This window comes from Arachis ipaensis, chromosome B02 (genome assembly GCF_000816755.2).
Source record: "Arachis ipaensis cultivar K30076 chromosome B02, Araip1.1, whole genome shotgun sequence".
Classification (NCBI taxonomy): domain Eukaryota; kingdom Viridiplantae; phylum Streptophyta; class Magnoliopsida; order Fabales; family Fabaceae; genus Arachis; species Arachis ipaensis.
Genome location: NC_029786.2, coordinates 14,071,532 through 14,092,951, shown reverse-complemented (window position 1 = coordinate 14,092,951; position 21,420 = coordinate 14,071,532). Strand labels below are relative to the sequence as shown.

Genomic DNA, 21,420 nt, shown 5'->3' with positions numbered 1-21,420 from the left:
GGATAATTACATTACATTACCTGCAGTAGTGGTATTTTCCAACAAATACTTATAGTATTTAATAGTGTAACGGATGTAAACTGATTAAGAAATTATTGAAATTTAACAATAATAGTTATTTTATTATAAAAACAAATTAAAAATATGTATCCCAGCGTAAATATAGCAAAATATATTTTATTCTTGAACCATATTATTTAATATGCAGTTTGATATTCTTAAAATATTATGAAAAAAAAATGTATTTTAAAGTTTACTTTTAAACCAGTTATTATTTTTCTTTTGTAATTTTGTAGCCAGTAGTATAAAATAATGGTGCTGAAAATTGAACCGGACCGGCCGGTTCAACTGGATTAACTGGAAACCGGTCAGCTAGCCGGTCCAGGTAAGCCTAGAAACTACATGGCAAAAAACCGGTGATATTACCGGCCGAACCAGCGGTTAACCGGTGAATCGGTAAACCAGTATGTTTTTTGACCGTTTCTAAAGGTTAAAAAAAAAAAAAACAAACCCCTCATATAAAAGCCCAACTACCCTCTTTCTCTCATAAGAAAACCCTAATACCCCTTTCTATCTCCCTCTGAGTTCCACGCCGCCACCACCCCTTTGAGTTCCAGCGCCGCTACCACCAACAGTAGCGTCACCTTCTCAGCTTCTCTGTCGAGCTCAAAGCACAGTTCGAGCGTTACTATCTGCCACTGTAGAATCTTCGCCGTTTAACTCCGCCGCCATAGAAAATTACACAGTTTGACTGTGTTGCTCTCCCTCTTTGTTGAGTTATTCGATCGGTTGTTCAATTTGTCTTTTTTTTTTATTTTATTAATTATAATGATTATGATTTGTTGTTTTTATATTCTGAATTCTGATGCTTGGATAGATTAAATTCTGATTGTTGTAGTTGCAAAAAATATTTCAATTGGATTACTTATGTAACTCTGTTGATTAACTGAAGAAAATTTGGTTGCTGCTTCATTTGTTTTTCCTTTTTTTATTACTGTTGGAGTATTTTTGTTAATGGTTGCTGGTACCTTGTTGAATTTCTTAGAATAATTCTGTTGATTTTAAGAAATTAAACTATACATTGATGCCAATAAGTACAGCACCACCTTATTTTTTTGAGATAATGTACTTCATAAGATTTTTTAAAGGATTTAAAGCTATATTTTTTATGACTGAAGTTTTATTTTGTTATATGTAATTTCTAGAAAGTTTATTTAGTTGAAAATTTATTGAATTTAAATATTAAAAATGACTTCTTAATTTTTTATAATTTTATCTTATATATAAGTAAATTGGTTGAATCCCAGTTGAACCACGGTTAGACTAATAAATTGTTGAACCGGTCATTCTACCGGTTCATTGATCGGTTTGGTTTTTGCAACCTTGTATAAAATATATACTGAAATATATATATACATTGCGAATAAATTAAACTACAAACATATTAATAGAAAAATATAATAATGGTTGATTTTAGTTGCCAAGTTTGTTGTAAAAAAATTATTTGTTTATAACAATATGATCCTAATATATGAGAATTTATATGGTTAAACAAGAAAATAAATAAATAACGTCGGCTGCAGGTTTAAGAGAAAATATTAAATATTTATACACTTTTTGTTGTGGGTGACGAGAACTGAGTTGGGCGACTGAAACACGCAATTGTACTCGGTGTTCACTTCACGTCCATCATATGCCTACAGCAATGACTGTCACCAAGGTGAGAGAGAGACAGTAGAGATTTGGAAATAGATCTCCTCGTGAATTACATTTTCGCTTTCTTTATTTATTTGTTTTTTCATTTTCTTTTTGCGTAGAATTAAATTCTTAATGTTGTTCTTTGTGATGGAGTAAATAATTTTCTTTCCCTTTCTCTTGAACGTTATAGTTGGTCCTCAAAGTTAAAATTAAGAGGAAATTTCAGCCATTCTCCTTTGTAAGATGCTAAAATGGCACTCCCGTTCCCTCTATTTTATAAATGTACATTCCCGTTTTTTGTAACTTTTTAAAAACCTCATCTTTAATCTATTTTTTTAATTCTGCTTAACAAAATACTCTTTAATAAATTATTTTTTATTAATGAAACTGTATTTTTACCCAAATATTTTTAAAAAAATAATAAATAGATTATTTTTTTCTAAGATACATACCCTTCAACAATTATTTAGTTACTAAATTTTGTTTTTACTAAAATTTTTGTTAACAGTTAACTATATATATTTTATTATTAATTTTTCGATATCAATATATATTATTTTAACATGAAACAAAAAAATGTTACTACTATTAATATGTATAACAATTAATACATATGGATATTGAAAAATAATTTTACTTAAATTTTTTACTTAATATTAAAATATTATATTTTTTTATATCAACAAGTTAATAGTAAAATATAAAAAAATTGTTAACGAAATTTTTGGTAAAATTGTAATTTAATAATTGAATAATTTTTGAAGGATATTATATGAAAATGTAATATAAGTATTACATGTTTTAAAAAATACTTTTTAATCAATAAAAGAATAATTTATTAAATAATTATATTAACTCCAACACTTAATTGATAAGGACGAGTTTCGAAAATAGTCATTACGAGCAACTTCGAAAATGATTTCATTAATTAATTGTTGTCAGTCAAAGGTTCGTATGATACTAACAAGAAGGGAATTAATTTTCTAATAATATTTACCAAAATGAAACGACAATACGTTCAGTTAATATTAAATCGGCTCTGCTACTATTCTTTTCACTGGTTACCATCAAAAATTGATTTTCAAGGTTTTCTACACTTGGCGTGGCTTTATATCCATTGTGTGCGTTACACATAGAGAAGGAGCAATCCTCTTTCGCAGTGAGTGATCCCCACCCGAAATTTTTCCCAAATGCAATACCCATGAACAACGGAAAGTACAGGCTCTATGCTATGCGCAGGGGACGTATTCTTGGAATCTACACGTCTTGGGAGGACTGTAAAGAACAAGTTAACGAATTTAAAGATGCAGAGTTCAAGGGTTTCTGCCTCCTGAGAGACGCCCAACATTGGTTGGGAGTTGTTAATCCACCATTGACACTACCCCCACCTCCGGAGCTCGATTCTGGAGTTCATCCTCCGACGGGACTGTTTGAGCAATCGTTCTCTTTATCCAAATACTTTAACAGCATGCACGTTGGCCCAACATTGGGTGAGTCATCACAGAAAGCATTCGTTCCTTGTTCTCAGATACCACAAGGTACGGGGGCAAGTGTTGGTATGGTTACGCCAATGGTTTCTCTTTTCTTTTTTTTCCCGTTTAAACTGCCATTGATTATGACGATGAATAACTTTGGGTGTTTGTCATTGTCATCGATGTCCAGGACCGAATATTGTTCCGGAGACTTCTTTGACTCAGTTTGTACTGGTTGAAGACATAGAGGTCTATCTCATTCGTGTTTGCTGCCAGCTGAGGCTTGATTATCCGGCCTTTAACAGGCGTGAGTTTTTCTCCGACAGTGGTGAGTTGCTTCATGGCTACTGGGTGACGCTGCAATCACAACAACGCGATGTTAATTGGATCGTCGAGGGTGGGTTCTCATCGGATGAGCAGACCGCAAGGCAGGACACGTCGTTCAAAATGTTAGGGAAGGTGTTATCTTTGGTGGGGAAGGAAATCCACGACTACAACTACAGGATCGTGGCAGCCTTGAGAGTTTGAATTGAGGAGCTGGAATGGCAACTACCAAACCCCGTACACCAGTGAATCCGGGATCTCAAACAGGAGAACTGAAAGCTTAGGTCTGACCTTCAGAAGTATAATGACTTATTCGAGACTTGAATGGAGGGTTGACTATGGTTGCAAGTTTCTACATTCACAGTTTAGCAGCTTATTGTTAAGTCTTCATGTTTAGTAGTTATTCCTGTTTACATTTTTCTGTTGTTAACGTCGATGGTGAGTCTTGTAACGTGGTGAACGGTGATGTTGTTGTTGGGTATACTTTGCTTTCCAGTAATTTCCAAGGACGGTTGATGAACTAATTATGCAAATGTTCAGGTTAATTACATATTTTACGGTGGTTGGGTTTGTGAATTACATTTACTCAAACATAATTTATTTAACTTAACTCTGGTAAACTTAGGCATGCTGCAGCAAAAAATAGGGACCTAGGAATTAGTGCCCTAATAGTTAATTTATTTAACTTACCGAGGAAGTCCACAGTGGAACCAACTACTATGTAACCACAAAATTTTGTATAACTGCTGACGTTGAGTTAATTTTTTGTTTAAATTAATTGAATTACTTTTCCAACCATAAACTCGGGTATAGTCTACTACCAATGCCATAGGATATCATTTACCTATCTGATGAGAAGGAAGGTGTTGTTTCTCCTGTCTTGTCAAACAGACGTGAATAGGCGTGCAGATGTGGTGGAAAAAGGTTGATGTGTGGTTGGATAAAGGTAGGGAAACCCTAAATTGCATTTGAAGTTGGGTTCAACCTTGAGTGAATTTTCCCATGTGCTGTATTGTCCCAGAAGATGCCTACAGAAACGATGCCATTCGGCCCATTAGGCCATAACACCAAAAAAGCCCATGAATAAGAAACCAAATGATGGGGTTCAGTATGCATTCTATGACACGAATTGGGCCGCTCTTCAACACGTTAGGTGAATACAATTAACAGTGGCCCTATGTTTAAGTAGCCACACGTGTGTCATATTTATGAACTGTAATGTAAATGGGAATCGTCTAAAGCACACTAATTTCCTAACCCACTGTACCTCCATTCTATTGTGCCCTTGCTCCTACTATTCAGGATGGAGTTACACAAAGAGAAAAGCATCGAGGATGCAGTGAAGTGTCGAAGGAGAGCAACCAAGGATGAATCAATGGAGCGGGTAACCACCGTGGATGATGCAGTCAGCGGTGTCGATGATCACACACAGGTATGAGAACGTTGTTCTTTTTCTGCAAAAGTGTGGTTTTTTTTTCGTTCTTTATCATCCGGTTTAGTATCACTTGCACACGGAAACGGTGACATGCTTCCCTTCTGTCGTCATTGTTCAGAAACCGTCAACCGGAGATGACATGATTTTGGGGATCCTGAAGACACAAGCGAACCAAATACAGGCCCTAACCGCAGTTGTGGCACAACACGGTCAGGTGCTGGAACTTCTCACATCTTTGAATGTACCTGCTACTTGTGACAACAAACCGATCATGGACCTGAACCTAAACTTGCATCCTTTTGGAGGAGTGCATATTTACCCAGGCGATGGAACACTTCAAGAGACGGTGAAAGAGGTAGCGAACACCAGGACGCTCCCAGATGAAGCTCTGACACGCCAAGAGTGTCCTCCACCAAAACTAGAGGACGTTGTCCGAGGTATATCAGCCCCACCGCCTACAAGGATGGCCAGGGTCAATAAGGGAAAAGCCGGTACTCCCCAACCAGCGCCACAAGTCAACTTACAAGTTTGTAGTTCTCCAAACGGATTTTATTTTCAGGTTATTGTTGGTTTATTTTTTTAAAGATATTCTCCGTGGTATTTATATACATATGTATATGTAATTTCCTTCATGTCAGAGAAAGCTGTCCTTTAAAGATGAAGGAGAATCATCACAAGACCTCATAAGAAACATAAGGTCCACAGGTCCTGGCTCTCCATGGACATTTTACACACACAGGAGTGCGGACATTAGGTCGGAAGAGACTCCAAAGGTACATGAAACACTGCATGGAAACCCTGGATCCCCATTGTTTTGTATGTTTAGGGTCAACTTGCTCAATTTTGCTCATTCATGTCGAAAGAAAGATATGTTTTCGTTTTGGACAAAATTTTTTTTTTCTTTTCATATAGGTCCGGACGACAAATGTTTGGGTTCATTACCTTTTCTTGGGCCGGCATATGTGGCAATTTGGAATTTAATTTTTTTTACTACGTAGCCCAACATTTGCATGCCCAATTTAGTGACCATTAATGTTTAAGGGGCCACTACTGCATCTTGGGCCACAGGTGGCTTTAATTAGACCCAATAGCCTTCTCATAGTCTGATGGAATGCTTTCCTTACTAATCATTATTGTTTGGATCACTTTTTTATTTAACTGCAAGTGGGTTATTTTCCGTGAAACCGTGAACTGTTTATGTCTTGTTATGCAAATATAATAACCTTCGGACCGTTGGGTATACTCTTAAGGTTTTATTCATGTTGGGCTCGTATACTAAGAAATTTAAGAAATTTTATTTCCGCGATTCCAACACCTTCATGGAGAAGCAATGCTTGGACCTCTCATTCTGTCCCCCCGCCAGGGATGCAGTTTGTTGGCCACGAGCTCGCTGTTGCGGCCTACATCTTTGTCAACGGCCTACAACCGAGGTAAGCAGTTACATTTTTCGGGTTCTCTTGTTTAGTAGTCTACAATTATTTCTAGAATTAGAAACTACTTTCACCACTCATGGCTATTTTTGTTTTTTCTGTATGGTGGCCTGGCAGCGAAATCTTGGTGGAGAATGAACATTGCACCGGGAATCGGGAAGCCCTTTGGACATTACGCCCTGGAGAGGAGGTCGTCGACGACGTAAGTGGCTTGAATTTTTTATTTCCTCACAGCATGGTTACATTCTTTCCGAATACATCCGTTAATTATTTGCGCTTAAATTTACCAACACGTAGGTTATCAACCTTGTCGTGGCAATGTTTTCCTCAAATATGGCTGAGAAACAAAGGTGGTGGCTTCCTACCACGTTTGCGGTGAGTTTGTTAACCAGTTAAATTTTGTTCGGGCAAAAGGATAAGTACTCTCGATTGGCAATTAAACTCCTTCATAATTTTGTTCACCTAAATGATATTTTTTGCAGCAAATAGCGATGAGCCCAGGCCACCATTGCAAGTCAACCCTGGATTACATCGTAGCTAAGTACATGGGTTTCGTCGACAATCTACTGAAGGTGAATCTTCTCAGACCCAAGATTTTTACTAACGGTTTAAACGGTCATCATAGTTACAATCTCACTGGCAAGTGTCCCTGTTGGTGCAGATTTATGTTCCTCTCCACATGGGATGCCACTGGTATCTGATGATTGTTGACATGTGGGATCATAATTTGATTTATCTGGATTCATTAAAGTCCACCGTCGAGCGACAGGCTCGAATAGACCAAATATTGGAAGTTGTTTCCTCTCACTACTGATTCTCGTCTAATCTCCCTCTGATTTTTTTATCTCATTCGCTTCTAGATTTTGTTCATTTGTTACAATGACATGATTGCCCCTTTAACAATAAGCAAAATTTGTTCCCCATAGCTGCATAATTTTTAAGATTCATCCCACACATGGTGCTAACAATATGTATCTCACTAATCATTGTAGGCTCGTTTACTTGAGCTATTGTTGTCTGACATGTCTGCATACGAGTGTAAGACGACTGTGCCGAAGTCTATATCAAAGTTTAGGATCCACGAGCCACACATTTCTCAATAGGTTGCGGATTCGTATGTTGTGAACTCTTTCACCGATTCCTTTCTGCCATGCTTACTTTATTCATTATAAAGTTCATTTCTGTGTTTGTGGCAATGACTACGGAGTTTGGGTTGCAGAGTGGATGATCCAATACGATTTATGGGCATCGTATGACCTTCAGGTTAGATAATTAAATGGTTCATGGAATGCTTTCAATCCTATACATGATTTAGGTTGAAGTTCATGTGGTTGTAATGAATATATATGTATTACCATTGTGTGTTCTCCTTTTAGAAGATCAATGGACACACCAGAATGACCATTGCTGTTGATCTAGTTATGGGTGAGCACAACCCAATCTCCGAAGAAGTTCAACAAAAGGCTGTTCAATTCTGGGACAGGAATATGATTTGTTCTTACATGAAAGGAGCCAGACCAAGAAAGAGGACCCGTAGCCCTGTAGGGCCACTAAGTCCCTAAGTTTGATGTGGCTCAAATTATAACATTTTTTGGGTTGTTGAATGCTCTATCAAATGCTTTAATGGATCTCTGGCAGGATGAATTGGCCTACGTTCAACACTTTCATCGGTGCTCCCTTTTTTGCTCAATATGAATGAACCACAATCTGGGTACAACCAACCTTTGTGTGATCGTACTTGTTGGGTTAACATTAGTTGGCGTTAAATGCATCAAATGAGATCTGGTTTGCTATTATTTTTTTGTCTCCATACATGACACTGATGAATTTTTTTGGTTTTGAATTAGTGGTCTCTATTGTACTCAGAAAACAAGATTATTGTATGGCATGTTGTGAATGTTCCTTAGTAGATTCAAATTGTAAATGAAACGCCATTCCATATTTCAGTAGGCACACTTGTCCTTAACGATTACACGAGTCGAAGTGATTGTACCAAGCTCCGCAAGAATGAGTAGTTTTAATATTAGATATAGTAATAACCCTGAGACAAGGAAAACATGAGCCCATGATATAATTAATCTGTGGTACCATGGACTCATTTTTAACCACTAATAAAGCCCGTTACCAGAAGTCACTAAAGAACGTTCACTACCTAGATTGCTTGATAAACGTTTAACCAGTTTAATTCAGCACCGCTTGCACCAAAAGTCAAATAGAACATGCCTGCTTAAAAACACATGAAATTAATTTATGATCAAAGTCTATTGACAAATAATAAGGATGGCATACTAAATGGAAGTAGACCTGCGAGTATATCAAAGACTATTAATTATTTTACGCCTTACTATTACTAGTCCTAGTATTGGTTTCATTAATCTCATGTTAGTCCTTAATGATGGAAGTGGACCTGCGAGTATATCAAAGACTCTTAATTAATTTACGCCTTACTATTACTAGTTCTAGTATTGGTTTCATTAATCTCAAGTTAGTCTTTCAATGGTTCCGCAGATGTTAATTGCACTTCTTTCGACCACGAATAGAAGGCTAATACACACACTTCATCTAATGAATGTACACAAATAGCAAATAGCTGGATGCAATAATTTCCCATATGAAAGATATAACTTGTGATCCATATTTCCTTTATCGGTGGTAGAAATGACATTTCATTGGCACTAAATTAGGCAGTCTTTTTACCCATCCAATACTATAATCAAGCAAAGATAGTAACTAACACTTCAGAAAACAAAGAGCATAAAGCACAGCTATTATATTAGGAAACTGAATTCTCTAATGAACACCAACTTTGACTACTAATTATGCTAGAAACCTCGAACCCAGTCTTGAACTGATATCAGTTATTTGAGTCATCAGATGCACAGGTAAAAGTAAATATAATCACTCAATTTTGGTTTGAAAATTTCTTTTAAGGTGCCACCAGAACATGAGTGCAGAAGTCAGATTTTTAACTAGGAAAAGCTTACTAAAACCACGTACCTGTGCTAGTAAATCATCGGTGTTACTTATCATGTTCCTCTCCCATTCCATAGTCTCATTACATCCAGTTGCAACAGGAATTTCATGTTGTAATCTAATCTTCAAACCTGATGCCTCTAAGCAAACCTGTGTAGCCAAATTATTGGGTCCAAGAACACCCTTCTTGCCGTGTTCGAATCTGACCTGCACGCCAAACAGCGGAATGAAGCCATCAAAAGGAAACAAAAACACATAATTTTTGAAACACACAACTCTACTTGCTACAATAAGAAAGGGTATGCGGTGTTTTCACCCCTTCCGTTGGCAATGACCCCTCCGACCCTAAATTTGTCGCCTCAAAATCTTTGCTCTCTTCAACTTTGGAAACAAAGGACTGGTCGGCATTGCAGTGTCGTTTTGTGTGCCCCGTTTTGCGGCAACGGGTGCAGCGCCTTTTCCGTCTATCCTGCCTCCTCACACGAGGGGCACCCTTGGTCTTCGCCACAACAGGGTCATGTAAATCAACCGTATTAAGAGCTTTCTTCTGACGGACATTTTCAGGGCCTCTATCCAGTTCCTGACACAGCGTATGGAGACCGTTAAGCGCCTGTGTGAAAGACGAAGGGCTCCTAGCTCCGACATATAGCATCCACTGTGCGGCTGCATGAAGTGCACCATGGCGCAACAAGAAACCAATTTCACTACCAACTTCCGTTATCTCAGCATACTTATCCAACGACTTTGTATCCTTGCGCCACCTCTTCAGAACCAGCCTCTCAGGAATTCGAGTCAAATGCTTATGCTTCATTACAAAAAATATATGCTGACAAGGTATTCCCTTTTGGCTCCAAAAATTGCATCGGCACTCCATTTTCCTTGAAACCCTATCGTACAACACAATCACCTCTCTACTTGGGTCGCCGTATTCCTCCAATGTGTACACCATTGTAGTTGAACGACTAATCTTGGCAACAAAATTAACTGCACCGACACCCACTATTTCCTTCTTCGCATCAACGAATATCTCCTGTGTGTATGCATCTGCAGCATACTTTTCAAGAGGATCCAAACAAGTTGTCATAACCGACATCCCATGGAGTGATCTAAATTGTGCAAGCAATTCATTATTTTGGTACTCTCGCACGACCAACTCCAAATTTTGAACCATATCAACGAGACTGTGCCTAGACTTAAGAAAATTCTTCACGTACGCGTTAATGCCTTCGCACCGGGATGTTGTCCGAAAACCTGCACAGAACTTGTCTTGTAGATACGCATTAGCCCACATCATCCTCTTCTGAAAAGTTTCTTTGGCCCAAAAACTATTTTGCAACCCATACTCTGCAACGACATCATCCCACTCAGCCTCAAATTCATCTATTTCCATCTCTGAATACAGCCACCGGGTGAAACATTGCCGCAGCCCCTCTTCCTTCACATTAGCGGTTACGTTCTTCTCCATATACCAAGCACACAATCGATGCGTTGCCTCCGGAAAAACAGACTTGATTGCAGCTTTCATTGAATCACAGCCATCCGTGACGACAACCGACGGCTTCTTGTTACACATGACTTCCAACAAATTTTCCCGCAACCACTTATAAGACCCAACGCTTTCATCTAACACCAAGCCAAACCCAAATATTGTCGTCTGCTTATGGTTATTCACACCAGAAAATATCACCAGCGGTCTCTGATATTTATTTTTCTTGTAGGTCGAATCAAAGGCTAGAACATCCCCAAAGTATTGGTAATCAACTCTACTGCCACCATCTGCCTAAAACATATTGGCTAGCATATTATCCTTAGTAAGATTATACCTAGTCATCGACATCGGATTTGCCCCCGCTTTCGCCTCCAAGTATACAACAGCGACGTTAGCGTCCCCATCAATAATCTTTGCACGCTTAGCCTTGTTAATATAATTGTAAGCATCCATCTTAGTGAAGCCCATTAGAGAATAGCCACCAGACTATCCCGCCATATACCCCAGAATCCTAGACGTCGGAACACCATGAGCCTGCATACCAGATATTTGTGCCTTAGTAGAACAACTTATTTCTCTAAAATTCGTCATCATATGAACCATATATGCCGGAGTTAAATAATGGTTATGATCCAATACTATTTTCCTCACCCTCCATATACCACTGACCACATCAAGGTAGACTGATAGCTTTGCCTCACAATTTTTCCGCGTTTCTGGTCTATAACCTCTCTGCCTATCTAGCCTGTCATAGTGATGACGTTGTCTCAGACCCGCTCTATTACAAAAAAATCTACGACGAATAACCCTTCCACTTTCATCTTTTCCCGAGTCACCTTTTCGAATACCAAAACCAAAACATTTGCCTAACCTCCTGTAAAATTCATATGCTGCTTCATCGCTTCGGAATGCCTTATTCATTATCTCTTCCTTACTCAACTGCAATACATCTCTATAGTCACCGGCTTCTTCATCCAACATTTCATATCCACTCTCAGCCATTAAAATTTTTAGTGAATTTTGGAGTTCAATAAATTCAACAACGAGTACCCTGGTAGAATATTTGCATCAAAATAAATAATAAAAGTAACTGCTCAGTAACACAGCAACAAAAAATCTCCTCACCAGTGTGATTCATTAATTCCGAAAATACAATACTGGAGTGGCAGAACAGAATATTTCCTAAACAATTACTCATCAACATGCAGCAAAAATATCTGACATCACAAATTACTCATCAACTTAGTCTAAACAATTTTACAATCAATCATGCAGCAACAATAACAAGCTCTTTTTATTTCTAAAAATTTTTCTCGACCATCATTACTTCAAAAAAATATTTTACATCACAAATTATATGCATTAGCAACAAATCCCCCATAAAACTTACAAATAAAGAAAAATTGGCGTCAATTGCATTTGCTTATTTTTCATCACATCCTCTGTTGTTAGCAAAAAACCTGCGATACTAATTTTAACTTCTCTACCACCTTACAACTCAAACACACTCTTGCATCATCATACAACCAAGCATAATCTTCAATGTACAAAATTAAAGTGTTCTGTTGGAAAAACTTACCGGCTTAAATGGTTTGGACACAAATCAGCGCCGCTCCCGGTCCTTTCCCTTTGTACCCTTCAATTTTTCCGGCCTTTCACTATGTACTGCCATCACCCTTCCCCCTCCTGAAATCGTTACAGCGTCTGGGTTACCCTAGTTCCTCCAAGGCTCCAACACTTCTTTCACATATTATTATTATTATTATTATTATTATTATTATTATTATTATTATTATTATTATTATTATTATTATTATTATTATTATGACTAAGCCCAGAGAGGGATACAGCATCCCAATCTATTCTTGTTGAATGAATAACCCAGCTTCAAAAATTTTTATTGGGCTTGAAATAAAAATGGCCCAAACATTTAACCACATTAATTAACATAATGTAGTACTTATCTTATTAATCAGTTTTACATGTTAAAGCCTACTGTCTCTGCTTCTGGTCAGACTTGTTGTTTCTTGGGGAACAACTTTACACACGTCCACCAACCATGTACTCCACGTTGCTTCAGCATGAAAGGAAAATTTTTTCTTTCATCACCGTAGCACTGCCCTTAACATATGGTCAAGTTCTTTTGTTGAGATAAATATTGTAAAAGAAGTTTTATACGAAGGTTTATAAACTAAACTTAAACTTTTATACATAGAACAACCATGATGAAGAGGTTATTCTTCTTCAGCTGCTGAAACAACGTGGAGGAGCTATATTTGCGAAACGTGTAACGTTGTTCCTGAAATGGAGACATAGGCTGTGTAGAGTTAGAGGATATGCAGTCCGTGTTAGAGAAGGGGATTTATTTGGTTAGAGTTATTCATCCCTAATGATGATGATTATGATGTTGGGGTTTTTGGTGTAGGCCTAGCATATGAGTTTTGTTATGATGTGGGATGGGCTTTTTGGTTCAGTTTTTTGGTCGTTAAAACTATGAGTTAAAGTTTTTGTGAGTTGGATAGAGAAGAAAACTTTTGGTGAAAAAGATTGATAATTATAAAAGTAGAAAACAAAAATACAATGGTAGGCGCTACTAATTGGTAACTTAGGAAGGAAAATATATAACCCAATTCCAAAAAAAAAAAAGAAAAGAAAATATGTAACAAAAAAAAACGTAGTCAGGGAAATTATAAATAGAATTTAGAATGTTGTTCAGAGTCAGTGTAATTTTGAAAATTTGAAAATTGATAAGATTTATGAATTTAGAAAATTAGAAAATGATAACTTTGATTTAAAGAAAGAATTGTTTCAATTAAAATGTAAGTAGATGTTTATTAAACCAACTAGGAATGATGAAAAAGTATGTACGTATTTTTAGAGACGATAACAATAGTTGCCATTGTTAAGTATGAGTTATTTTTTTAATTTATAATTATTATTTTATAAATAAAAAAATCCCTTAGGATATGCATTTGATTAACCAAAATGTAACGCACAACACAAGACACACTTGGCAATTGATTTGTGATCATATTCCGCAAAGGCCGTTGCTACCGTGCTGAAGCCCTTATATTTCAGCAGGTGATAAACTGAGCTGGCGGCATCATCTAATGGATGCGTGTTGATGTTAGGAGTGCACGCGCAGACAAAAGCCTGTCGGCTGCAGTGGTTGCAGAGAGAGATTTAGGTGAGTTGGGATAATCACATAGGTCATAAGCTTATATTAAATTATTAATGATAGTTATGTTTTTGAATTGGATTTTTTTGTAGGTCATGGGTATTTTGGGTTGCAATGGTGGGGTTGGGATTTTTTAAGGGTTATTTTTGTATTGTGTATGGCCTAACGGTGGAGAAACATCTTTTTGAAAATATTCAGTTTGAGAGAGAGAAAACTAGCATATTGATATTAGGTATAGTTAATTGGACCATGTAATATGGGAAAATGAATTTGTTTCCTTTTGTTATATATACTAGAAACCTGGAAGGACCTACGAGGCAGAAGAAAAAAAATGACTAACATTCAGAGTAACATAAGCATTGACATGAGTACTATTAAAAGTATATTAATAGAGATTGGGATTGGAACGTGGTGGAATGTTTTTGTCCGTTATGCAGTTCGAACAAGTCTCCGCACGTTCGCCATTCTCCTTTCCGGCCTAATTATGCTTGAGAGTGCATGTGGTGCTTCACGCTCCTCCCTATGCTTGACGCTGTCAAACTTAGCACAGACACCAGGGATGGTTGGTGCAGCTAGAGATTGTACTGGAGCGACAAGTAGAGGCTGAACAAGCTCCAAAAGGGAAGTTCGAAGACGATGGGAGGCAGAAAGACCAACAAGCACACTTTAAGCAGACCTACCGAAGCTACCATCATGGGAAGTAGCTGATGGCTTCAGAAAAGTGTGTTCTTTTAATCCATGTCGAAGGGGCAGCTGACCTCCGTGTACGAAGTACAAGAACGACCGAAAAAGTACATGAAGGTGGAGAAGAGTGGCCGGCTAAGAGAGCCTGTTCGAAAACACCTGTTCGCGGTCTTCTGGATGGAACAGACAATTTTTGGTGCAAAGAAATTACGCCAGTTAATTCGGTCAGACGTGTTGTGAGTTAATTACGTTTATGTAATCTTCAATTCTAATATACGGTTTACTTCTGTCTAATTTGTTTTTACTTGTAGTGATCAATTTTGTCGTTGTTAAGATAATTATATTTTGATTTCACAATAGTTATGTTCATACCCTGGCCCAACACCAACGCCCAGGTCCAAATAGGATAAAAAAGTCCCAATCCATAGGTTGGCCTCCCCACGTAATCGACCTCCTTCCAAGAAATCAGATTCGACACAGTTTCCACCCTAAGGAAGTTGGGAACGAAGGTTAGCTGGCAGATAAGACTTATTCAAAAAAGTAACTGCCCCTAAAATCTCTCAACCCACTTCCAGGAGCCATATCTCAACTTACCTAAGATAAAGGGACGATTATCCTCCTTAAAAGGTGGAGCTACTCTAACGGTAATTATTGAATCACCACTATAAATACACTGACACCCCTCAGGTATCTCTAAGTTCCAATATTCTCCAAACTTGGTTAGACTCTTTCTCGTTCAGACGATTGGACCAGGAACAAGGAGTCCAGCCCACTATTCTCCGGTTACCTATTTTAAGAAGTTATATAGTCTCATTTTGTCCAGTATGGATAATTACATTACATTACCTGCAGTAGTGGTATTTTCCAACAAATACTTATAGTATTTAATAGTGTAATGGATGTAAACTAATTAAGAAATTATTGAAATTTAACAATAATAGTTATTTTATTATAAAAACAAATTAAAAATATGTATCCCTAGCCAGTAGTATAAAATCATGGTGCTGAAAATCAAACCGGACCGGGCGATTCAACCGGATTAACTGAGAACCGGTCAGCTAGCCGGTCCGGATAAGCCTAGAAACTGCATGGCAAAAAATCGGTGATAGTACTGGCCGAACCGGCGGTTAATCGGTGAATCGGAAAAACCAGTCGATTTTTTGATGGTTTTTAAAGGTTTAAAAAAAAAAACAAACCCCCATATAAAAGCCCAACTACCCCCTTTCTCTCATAAGAAAACCCTAATACCCCTTTCTATCTCCCTCTAAGTTCCACGCCGCCACCACCCCTTTGAGTTTCAGCGCCGCTACCACCAACAGTAGCGTCACCTTCTCAGCTTCTCTGTCGAGCTCAAAGCACAGTTCGAGCGTTACTATCTGCCGCTGTAGAATCTTCGCCGTTTAACTCCGCCGCCATAGAAAATTACACAGTTTGACTGTGTTGCTCTCCCTCTTTGTTGAGTTATTCGATCGGTTGTTCAATTTGTCTTTTTTTATTTTGTTAATTATAATGATTATGATTTGTTGTTTTTATATTCTGAATTCTTATGCTTGGATAGATTAAATTCTGATTGTTGTAGTTGCAAAAAATATTTCAATTGGATTACCTATGTAACTCTGTTGATTAACTAAAGAAAATATGGTTGCTGCTTCATTTGTTTTTCCTCTTTTTTTTGTTACTGTTGGAGTATTTTTGTTAATGGTTGCTGGTACCTTGTTGAAATTCTTAGAATAATTCTGTTGATTTTAAGAAATTAAACTATACATTGATGCCAATAAGTACAGGTACAACACCCCCTTTTTTTTTCTTTGAGATAATGTACTTCATAAGATTTTTTTAAAGGATTTAAAGCTATATTTTTTATGACTGAAGTTTTATTTTGTTATATGTAATTTCTAGAAAGTTTATTTAGTTGAAAATTTATTGAATTTAAATATTAAAAATGACTTCTTAATTTTTTATAATTTTATCTTATATATAAGTAAACTGGTTGAATCCCAGTTGAACCACGGTTAGACTAATAAATTGTTGAACCAGTCATTCTACCAGTTGATTGACCGGTTCGGTTTTTGCAACCTTATATAAAATACATACTGAAATATAAATATACATTGCGAATAAATTAAACTACAAACATAATGGTTGATTTTAGTTGCCAAGTTTGTTGTAAAAAAAATTATTTGTTTATAACAATATGATCCTAATATATGAAATTTTTTATGGTTAAACAAGAAAATAAATAAATAACGTCGGCTGCAGGTTTAAGAGAAAATATTAAATATTTATACACTTTTTGCTGTGGGTGACGAGAACTGAGTTGGGCAACTGAAACACGCAATTGTACTCGGTGTTCACTTCACGTCCATCATATGCCTACAGTAACGACTGTCACCAAGGTGAGAGAGAGACAGTAGAGATTTAGAAATAGATCTCCTCGTGAATTACATTTTCGCTTTCTTTATTTATTTGTTTTTTCATTTTCTTTTTGCGTAGAAAAATTCTTAATGTTGTTCTTTGTGATGGAGTAAATAATTTTCTTTCCCTTTCTCTTGAATGTTATAGTTGGTCCTCAAAGTTAAAATTAAGAGAAAATTTCAGCCATTCTCCTTTGTAAGATGCTAAAATGGCACTCCCGTTCCCTCTATTTTATAAATGTACATTCCCGTTTTTTGTAACTTTTTAAAAACCTCATCTTTAATCTATTTTTTAAATTCTGCTTAACAAAATACTCTTTAATAAATTATTTTTTATTAATGAAACTGTATTTTTACCCAAATATTTTTAAAAAAATAATAAATAGATTATTTTTTTCTAAGATACATACCCTTCAACAATTATTTAGTTACTAAATTTTTTTTTTACTAACATTTTTGTTAACAGTTAACTATATATATTTTATTATTAACTTTTCGATATCAATATATATTATTTTAACATGAAACAAAAAAATGTTACTACTATTAATATGTATAACAATTAATACATATGGATATTGAAAAATAATTTTACTTAAATTTTTTACTTAATATTAAAATATTATATTTTTTTATATCAACAAATTAATAGTAAAATATAAAAAAATTGTTAACGAAATTTTTGGTAAAATTGTAATTTAATAATTGAATAATTTTTGAAGGATATTATATGAAAATGTAATATAAGTATTACATGTTTTAAAAAATACTTTTTAATCAATAAAAGAATAATTTATTAAATAATTATATTAACTCCAACACTTAATTGATAAGGACGAGTTTTGAAAATAGTCATTACGAGCAACTTCGAAAATGATTTCATTAATTAATTATTGGCAGTCAAAGGTTCGTATGATACTAACAAGAAGGGAATTAATTTTCTAATAATATTTACCAAAATGAAACGACAATACGTTCAGTTAATATTAAATTGGCTCTGCTACTATTCTTTTCACCGGTTACCATCAAAAATTGATTTTCAAGGTTTCCTTCACTCCGCGTGGCTTTATATCCATTGTGTGTGTTACACATAGAGAAGGAGCAATCCTCTTTCACAGTGAGTGATCCCCACCTGAAATTTTTCCCAAACACAATACCCATGAACAACGGAAAGTATAGGCTCTATGCTGTGCGCAGGGGATGTATTCTTGGAATCTACATGTCTTGGGAGGACTGTAAAGAACAAGTTAACGGATTTAAAGATGCAGAGTTCAAGGATTTCCGCCTCCTGAGAGACGCCCAAATTGGTTGGGAGTTGTTGATCCACCAATGATACTACCCCCACCTCCGGAGCTCGATTCTGGAGTTCATCCTCCGACAGGACTATTTAAGCAACCGTTCTCTTTATCCAAACACTTCAACAGCATGCACGTTGGCCCAACATTAGGTGAGTCATCACAGAAAGCATTCATTCCTTGTTCTCAAATACCACAAGGTACGGGGGCAAGTGTTGGTATGGTTACGCCAATGGTTTCTCTTTTCTTTTTTTTTCCCTGTTTAAACTGCCATTGATTATGACGATGAATAACTTTGGGTGTTTATCATTGTCATCGATGTCCGGGACTGAATATTGTTCCGGAGACTTCTTTGACTCAGTTTGTACTGGTTGAAGACATGGAGGTCTATCTCATTCGTGTTTGCTGCCAGCTAAGGCTTGATTATCCGGTCTTTAACAGGCGTGAGTTTTTCTCCGACAGTGGTGAGTTGCTTCATGGCTACTGGGTGACACTGCAATCACAACAACGCGATGTTAATTGGATCTTCGAGGGTGGGTGACAAATGAATTTTTTCCGGTATAGAAATTATCAAATGATCAATCGTAGTATAGTCTAAACCGACGCAAACTCCTTCATCAAACAAATCTACAATCTATATCCGAGAGTACTAGTCTCCCGAGTCGTTCTCCCTTGGAATTGCCAAAGTGTGCATCTTATTGATTTAGTAAGCCTTGTTGGAATTCTTTGAAGGTTTTAGCAAGTAATGAGAAACAAACAATCAATTATCAAAAGACTTGGCTTAGGGTTGGCATTAGAATTTCTATCCTTATAGTCCATTCAATATTGACAACAATTAGGCCTTGCTTCATTTAGTTATCCCCTAGGTATAGAGGGAAGTCAAATGAAAGCAATCAACTTGAGTCACAAGTCCTAGCTTCACCTTAAGGTGGAGGTGGAGATATCGGGTTCCTCCATCGGTGGGGTGATCATGCTTAGAAGCCTCTTCACATGAGCATAGCGGCGTTGGTTACGCCTCTCATAACAGTCTAATTTGTTGTGAAGGTCTTCAAGGCGTTGGGCGGCTGATTTTTGTGATGTAGATGAAGTGGTAGCGTGGCCAGTTGGTGTGGGTAGTTCAATGTCCTTGGTGACTTCCGGAGGCTTGAGGCATCTCTTGGTCGGAATGATATCACCATCGACCGGTATTGAGGTTCGCCTATCTTTAGTCTCCCGGTTGACGCCGGCTTTCGCAACTAATGCCGTCACTAAAGCGGGGAATGGTAGATTTCCCTTGGCATGAATGCGCCCCATGGATTGGCGGATGGCACGCGGGGCGTCGACCGGTTTCTCAGTCAAGATGCATCATATCAATAAGGCAAGCTCGGCGGTGATGGATGACCCATGTGTGCTTGGGAGCACGTAGTGAGCTAGAATTTGGGCCCATGTCGTGGCTTCTTGAGTGAGGTGGCGGACATCTAAACCCTTGGATCTTCGCTTTATGGTCCCCCGAATCCAATATGCGTCGGGTAACGCAATGACGCGGAGGATCGCGCTCCAATCGAATGCGCGGTCAACGCATGTAGCCAGGACTTCTTGGTAGGCGTCATATGCATCCGTGGACGGTGCAATCCCAAGGACTTCTCGGATGGTTTCCACTGTGACCGACACTTGTTTTCGGCGCACAAATATTGATGTGAGATGAGGTGAGGGGAAGTTGGAGTAGAATTCTACCACCCAAGAGAGATTGGCCTCCGTTGGTTGCCTCAAGAGGAACCTCCAATGCCTCCGGTCAATGTGTGGCATCACAATCGGACTGAGGTGAGCCGGTAAGACTAGGAGGGGTTCCGGATGGTAATTCCTTTCAATCATTCTGGAGTAAACAAGTTCGCAGTAACGGTTGGGAAACTTGTTTGAATCCTTAGGAGGGTTGTCCTTCTCTAGAACGTCAACGGGGCCCTTGGTCTTCTTCAGGAGGGGCCTGGCCGTTAGTTCTTGGCGTGCTTTATTGGAAGCTGGCTTCTTGGGGCCTTTCCCATTGTCCTTTTTGATGACCATCCTGTGGAAGCAAGAAAGAAAAAACATGTAAGTGAGTTTGGGGCCTAGATGCCTATGAAGAATGGGATTGAAAGAGAGGGGAGAGCAAAGACCACAAGAGAGAAGAAGAACCTAAAAGATGGTGCAACTAAATGAATAAGAACCACAAGAGATTATTGGACTAAGAGGGGCCTAGTATAATACCTTGTGAGATGGAGAAGGATGTGGAAGAAGAAGAGAAGTGGAATGAGAATGAAGGGGTAAGTGTGCCCTTCTTAAAGGTGGCGTCGAGTATCGGCGCGTGCGCGCGCGGTGCGCGCTCGCGCAGGGAGTAAGGTGACTAGGGGCGCGCGCGCGCGCACATGTCGCGTGCGCGTCCATGGGCTGGGGGCACAGGAGAGGCACAGGGGTGGCATAACTCTCTGGACGAAGTACCAGAGATTGCTTTAGCGTGTGTTGGCGCGCGCGCGCGCAGTGCGCGTACGCGTCCACGTGGTTGTGCCCCAGGCATGAGAGGGGCCTGGAGGGGGCTCAACTCTCTGTGAAATGGCCCAGAGAGGAGTGCAGAGTGAAAGGGCGCGTGCGCGGCTGTGGCGCGCGCGCGCATTCCGTGCTCGCTTTGTATGGACGCGTGCGCGCCAGGTGCGCGCACGCGGCAAAGGTGCTGGGCTGGTGGCGTAGTGTAGGCTTGAGAATGGCTTAACTCTCTGTAAAATGTACTAGGGGGGAAACAAGGCAATTGGCGCGGACGCGCACCATGCGCTTGCGCGTCGATTGGCGGATTTCGCTCATGTGCGCGGACGCGCCATGTGCGCGCACGCACAGAGGGGTGGGTTTTTCTAAATTTGCAAGTGGTTACACCATTTTCAACATTTCAAACCCCCCCTCCATACAGCCACTTAAGCACTATAGCAAATGAAGTCAACAATGAAGGGGAGTTGTCATTAAAATCTAGCTAACAAACATGAAGTCAAGTGTCTATGTACAAGTCTCAAAGGAAGATAAGGAAGAT

General features: G+C 38.2%; 4 protein-coding genes across 4 annotated transcripts in view; 1 reads left to right on the top strand and 3 right to left on the bottom strand.

Annotated features, from left to right (window-relative positions):
• On the top strand, window positions 2,773-4,074 carry LOC107628202. Its single transcript, XM_016330981.2, has 2 exons — window positions 2,773-3,236; window positions 3,361-4,074. The coding sequence occupies exons 1-2, from the start codon at window positions 2,900-2,902 to the stop codon at window positions 3,696-3,698; spliced, it is 675 nt and encodes a 224-aa protein (XP_016186467.2). The 5' UTR covers window positions 2,773-2,899; the 3' UTR covers window positions 3,699-4,074.
• LOC107626898 (protein FAR1-RELATED SEQUENCE 8-like) lies at window positions 9,258-11,274 on the bottom strand. Its single transcript, XM_021116854.1, has 3 exons — window positions 11,179-11,274; window positions 9,649-11,112; window positions 9,258-9,539 (listed from the first exon to the last, which is right to left on the bottom strand). Exons 1-3 carry the CDS (start codon window positions 11,272-11,274, stop codon window positions 9,258-9,260), a joined length of 1,842 nt encoding a protein of 613 aa, XP_020972513.1.
• Window positions 11,308-11,823, bottom strand: LOC107626899 (putative protein FAR1-RELATED SEQUENCE 10). The gene has a single exon (XM_016329792.1). It carries the CDS (start codon window positions 11,821-11,823, stop codon window positions 11,308-11,310), a length of 516 nt encoding a protein of 171 aa, XP_016185278.1.
• LOC107626900 overlaps window positions 21,283-21,420 on the bottom strand; it is a 3,962-nt gene continuing 3,824 nt past the window's right edge. The window contains exon 4 of the mRNA XM_016329793.1: window positions 21,283-21,363. Coding sequence (XP_016185279.1) covers window positions 21,283-21,363 — 81 coding nt within the window. The remainder of the gene's footprint in view (window positions 21,364-21,420) is intronic.